Here is a 5536-nt window from a genome sequence, read left to right as displayed (position 1 = left end):
AGTGCAGGGCAACTTCTAATTACTGAACATCTGTTCTTCTCATCTCGTGACTAACCTTCCTCTCTTGTGAAGCCCTAAGGCAGTGATGGCAAACCTAAGACACTGGGAGCTGTGACACCCCTGACACACGAACTCATTTTTTGGTTGATTTTTCTTTGTTAAATGGCATTTATTTTTTTTATTTTTTTATTTTTTAAATATATTTTATTGATTTTTTACAGAGAGGAAGGGAGAGAGATAGAGAGTTAGAAACATCGATGAAAGAGAAACATCGATCAGCTGCCTCCAGCACATCTCCTACTGGGGATGTGCCCACAACCCAGGTACATGCCCTTGACCAGAATCGAACCTGGGACCTTTCAGTCCGCAGGCCGACGCTCTATCCACTGAGCCAAACCGGTTTTGGCGGCATTTAAATATATAAAATAAATATCAAAAATATAAGTCTTTGTTTTACTATGGTTGCAAATATAAAAAAATTTCTATATGTGACACGGCACCAGAGTTAAGTTAGGGTTTTTCAAATTGCTGACACGCCGAGCTCAAAAGGTTCGCCATCACTGCCCTAAGGTGATGCTTAGCTCGAAATGCCATTTATACATCATTTTAACTTTCTGTCTTTGAATCACTCATGTGTGTGGGGTATCTGACTCTCTCAGTATGTGGGATTCCCATACGTATTTATGTAATTAAATTTGGTCATTTTCTCTTGTTAGTCTGTCTCATGTCTATTTGAGTTATAGACCAGCTGAAAGAACATAGCAGGGTAGAAGAAGGTTTGTTTCTTCCATGCAACCTCTAAACCCTCAGAAGAACTAGAAAAGGAACAACAATTCACAAAAACTGAAATCATTAGACTCTAAATGACTGGTCAATCATTTGCTAAATCAGATTTTTTCCACATGGTCTCTCCATTACTGCTAAAAATAATTTACTCTTGAAATTAATTGGATTTTATAAAAAAGTACCTTAATGCCCCTGCCGGAAGCTGGTCCAACCTTGCTGCTTGACACAGTCGCTGCAGGGAAGAAACATCTGCACAGCTTATGTTTCAAGGGATCTGGCGTATATGGCGTATGTATGCTCCCCCTCTTAACGCTTCTGATCTGGGGCAAATTCTAGACTAAAGAAATGATCGTCTTGGGTGAATGTTACAATAGGTGAAACTAAGTACAGAGTCTGTTTCCTTATCTGTTAAATGGTGGGAAATTCTACTCATCGTGCAGAGTTATTGGGAAGATTAAGTGAGTTAATGAAAGTAAAGCGTTTTCAACACACACACACACACACACACACACACACCCCACCCACACACACAACTAAGTGCAGTTTTTTGGTGAGTTTTTTTTTATTAATATATTTTATTGATTTTTTTACAGAGAGGAAGGGAGAGAGATAGTGAGCTAGAAACATCGATGCGAGAGAAACATCAATCAGCCGCCCCCTGCACATCCCCCGCCGGGGATGTGTCCGCGACCCAGGCACATGCCCCTGACCGGAATCGAACCCGGGACCCCTCAGCCCACAGGCCGAAGCTCTATCCACCGAGCCAAACCGGCCTCGGCTTTCGTGAGTTTTTTGTTTGTTTGTTTTTTGAAATGTCCTACTATCACCTTCAGCTATCAATCATTTCTGATAGCTCAAGCAGAAGGTCATCTTCGTCTGTCCCAGGATCCAGGTGGATCTCGGCTTCCAATTTGCCTCCTGAAATCTCCCATACGAGTTTCTCAAAACCATCCTCCACAGAGAGGGGGGGCTCTCCTGTGGAAGCAGTGCTGGGTCGGCGAGTTTTCGCGGCCATTTGGGAGGAGGAAGGGCCGGATACTTCTGGCGGAGAGGGCTCTGACGAGGATTGGGCTGGAGGCAGCACAAGACTGTCTCTGGGTCCGCCTGTCTCAGGCCCAGTGACCGCTTTGTCCTCAGAGATGAGCGGGACCACAGCCATGGCTGCTTTTGGGGCCGGGCTTTCCTGCAGGACCCCGCTGGCCCGGAGCCGCTTCACCGCCGCCCTGACTGCAGGGTGGGTCTCCGCTGCCTTGCGCTTGGCGGCCAGTTTGGGGGAACAGACCACTTGAGCCACAAACGGCTTCACACTCGCTTTGGGTTTCGCTTTGACCCTTTCCTCCGAGGTCTGTGCCGCACACCTCACATCCAATGTCGAGTCGCCGGTGCCTGCGGTTTCCACCTCTGCCTTCTGGGGTGACTCGGTGGGAAGCCGCTTTGCCAGACTCCGTGTGATGCTCGGCGCAGTGGCCAGCACTGGCGGGCCTGCTGGCTGGGCATGACCCGCCTCTCCGTCTCCCCAGGGGGATGGCAGGACAGATTTTTCCTTCTGTGAGGTTCCCCTCCCTGGCTGTTTCTGGATGTGCTTTTCTCGCATCGTCTCACATTTCTTGACTGGAATTTTAATGCCCCCTCCTGTTGTCTCATTTGAAGCCTCTTTAGCCTCGATTCTAGCAACACTGCTCTGACACGCAACTTGACTTTCTTCTTGAGGTTTCTTCTCTTCTTTTATACCTGACTTTTCGGTGATTCGGAAAAGGCCCCTCGCCCCCGGGGTGGCCTCGGGCTGAGGCTGGGAGCTGGGGCTGCTCTTGGAGCTCTGCTGCACCCTCCGTGCCTTCTCCCGTTTAATTTCCTCCAGCGTCTTGACATGCACCTCCTGCATAGACTTTGTTCTCCCTGCAGGCTCCTCTGATTGTCCTTTGTTGGCCACCAGTGGTGGCAAAACCGATGATTTTTTAGTATCACTGTCCTTCTTTAACTTGCCACAGGTGACATTCCTTTTGCTTTTCTGTCTCTCCGCTTCCTGCTGCCGGTGTTTCTTTTCAGCCAGGACCTCAGAGGAGGTTTTGATTCGAATGGTGGAAGAGCTTCTTGCCCCTGAGGTAGGATCACCAGCTTTTGAAGGGCCTCCTGCCTTAAGTTTAGTTTGCAATTCTCCGCGTTTCTGACTGGCTCTTTCCAGAAGGATTTCTGCTAATGTCTTCACGTGGATCTCGCCAAGGTCAGTAACTCTCTCTGCTGCCTCCTCGTTGTTTTGACCAGCTGACACACCTAATCCTTCCTTTAGAGACTTGGAAACTTGAACTCTCTTTGGTGTTTTGTCAGTTTCTGAAGCATCCACTTTCTTCCCTAGCCTCCGTGCAAGGCTACGCTTAGGTGGAGGATCACTGTCACCACCTTCAGAAAATTTTCGTTTCCCCAGTCTCTCGGTGAGACTCAGTCTTATGAAGGGTTCTTCTCCTTGTTTGTTGGAGAGAGTTCCTGTCCTCACCGCAGTCCGGACATTCTCTTTTTCGGGACCTGAAAGGGGCTGAGGCTGGAGTAAAAGACTGGAAACTCCTGAAGAACCTTCACCTTGCATCTTGGACCTTTCCTGCATTTTCTTTGACTTAATTTCCTCAAGAGTTTTCATTCCAACATTCAAACTTTCACCTTGTTTTAAATTGACCCCGGGTTTCTGGGCAGAAGCCCCTCGTGATCCATTATGAACTTTGGGAGTTGGGTGCAGGGTTGGTGTTTTGGTTTCATCACCTTCCTCAGAAAACTGATCATCATCGTCTTCATCATCATCATCATCTGCAGCATTGATCACAACTGGCGGATGTGTGGGGGTAGGAAAATTTTCTGAACTTTCTACTTTCATCACACTTCGCAGTTGAGGGGAGGGATCAGACTGGACAGACAATTTGTGTTGTTGAGCTGTGAGCTGGGAAGCCTTCACTTCCCCCTCTGGTGACTCAGGCACAGTGGGCAACACAGTTTTGCTTGGAGGTAGAAAAAGGCCATCCACATAACGTCCTCTGTTGTGATGAAAAGCGCAGTTTAGCTTTCGGCATCCCCCTGGTTGATTTTCCCAATAACAAGGAATCTCACTCCGTTTTTTATCAATCTCCATGTGCCGAAACCTGCATACCCGTCGAAAACAGCGTCCTTCTTGCCATAATGTGCAAACAGTTTCGTTTCCTAGTGCAGCTGCACAGTGACGGAATGGACAGCTGTCACCTTTGGTACATGTAGAATAGAAAAAAAAATAGCAGTCTTCTCCTTGATGAGGCATGCTGGGTAGATCCTGAGATCAGGAATGGCTTCTTGAAAACAAGCCACTGTTTTCTCAAGGTGAGGACCAGCTTCGAGTCCTCTTGAAATGGACTTAGTCCTCCAAAAGACACCTCAATCACAGAAATCGCCTTTAAAATGTAATGATTAGCTGGTTGCCCTCAACAGGAACATCTGTGTCTTCACTGAGTTCCAATCTATCACACACTTAGTACTGGTCAATTTTTCAGGAAATTTCTGGGCAGGGAATATCCCCACATCGAACCGAGGACACTATCGCCGGCTCCCGCTTGCTGCCACGTCTTTCTTCTTTCTTGGCCGCTGCCCTCCGCCACTGCCGGGGTCCAGCCCCAGCAGGTCCAGGGGTTCCCAAAGGCGTGGACAGAGTCGGTGAAGAAGGAATGACACGGAGACAACAGCCTTCAGTTGATCAGCAGCCTAGCCAGGTTCTCTTTTGATTGTCCTGTTACATCTGTATTTATACCATTTGATTTTAATCCTATCCATTCTAAGCTACAAGGAAGTAACTGAAGGAGATTATCCTAAGTAAAGTTTATGTAGCTGAAGCATTATTGTTCGTAGTTAAAGTGATTAACTACCCGCCTGGCACTTAGTTAAGGGGTTTTACTGATGCCCTTCCTTTGTCCTGTTAATCCCTAACTGCAGGGGGAAAAAATCCTCACCTGGGGAAACAACCTTTCTCCCTTCTTTATTTTAGGTTAAGCCTTGGAAACTAACCTGTTGGCAAAGTCACAAACATGTCTTCTGAGTTTTAAACAACCCAATCTGAGAGGTGGCGGCTGATTTACAGGCGCTATCCTTTAAAAAATAAAAAAAAGGGGGGGGGGGAATTTGCCGGAAGCTGGTCCACCCTTGCTGCTTGACACAGTCGCTGCAGGGAAGAAACATCTGCACAGCTCATGTTTCAAGGGACCTGGTGTATATGGCATATGTTTGCTCCCCCTCTTATGTGTTTTAAACAGGACCACCTCCCGGAGAAAGGTTGTTTCCCCAGGTGAGGATTTTTTCCCTGCAGTTAGGGATTAACAGGACGAAGGAAGGGCATCAGTAAAACCCCTTAACTAAGTGCCAGGCGGGTAGTTAATCACTTTAACTACGAACAACCTTTGAATGGAGATAACAAATGCCCTAACCTTTGGAATAGAATGGATAGGATTAAAATCAACTCGTATAAATACAGATGTAACAGGACAAAAATAAAAAAAGAACCTCGCTATGATGATTAACTGAACGCTGCTGTCTCCATGTCCTTCCTTCTTCGCCAACTCCGTCCACGCCTTTGGGAACCCCTGGACCTGCTGGGGCTGGATCCTGCATGCCCCCTTAATGTATCCTGTTTCAGAACTAGAAACAGAAATTATAGCGTTCACAAGACAATTTAGTAAATGATATGAATGTTATTTACAGATATTTGGAATTTGCTTTTCATTAACACATTGAAGTTTTGCATAAA

At 46.8% G+C, this 5536-nt stretch overlaps 1 protein-coding gene across 1 annotated transcript; it reads right to left on the bottom strand.

The window, feature by feature from the left end:
- Positions 1–1615: 1615 nt before the first annotated feature.
- On the bottom strand, positions 1616–4072 carry LOC118651594 (zinc finger CCCH domain-containing protein 11A-like). Its single transcript, XM_036300898.1, has one exon. The coding sequence runs from the start codon at positions 4061–4063 to the stop codon at positions 1616–1618; it is 2448 nt and encodes an 815-aa protein (XP_036156791.1). The 5' UTR covers positions 4064–4072.
- Positions 4073–5536: the final 1464 nt, after the last annotated feature.

This window comes from Myotis myotis, unplaced genomic scaffold (assembly GCF_014108235.1).
Source record: "Myotis myotis isolate mMyoMyo1 unplaced genomic scaffold, mMyoMyo1.p scaffold_m19_p_3, whole genome shotgun sequence".
NCBI lineage: Eukaryota > Metazoa > Chordata > Mammalia > Chiroptera > Vespertilionidae > Myotis > Myotis myotis.
This window is presented reverse-complemented; position numbering and strand designations above follow the sequence as displayed.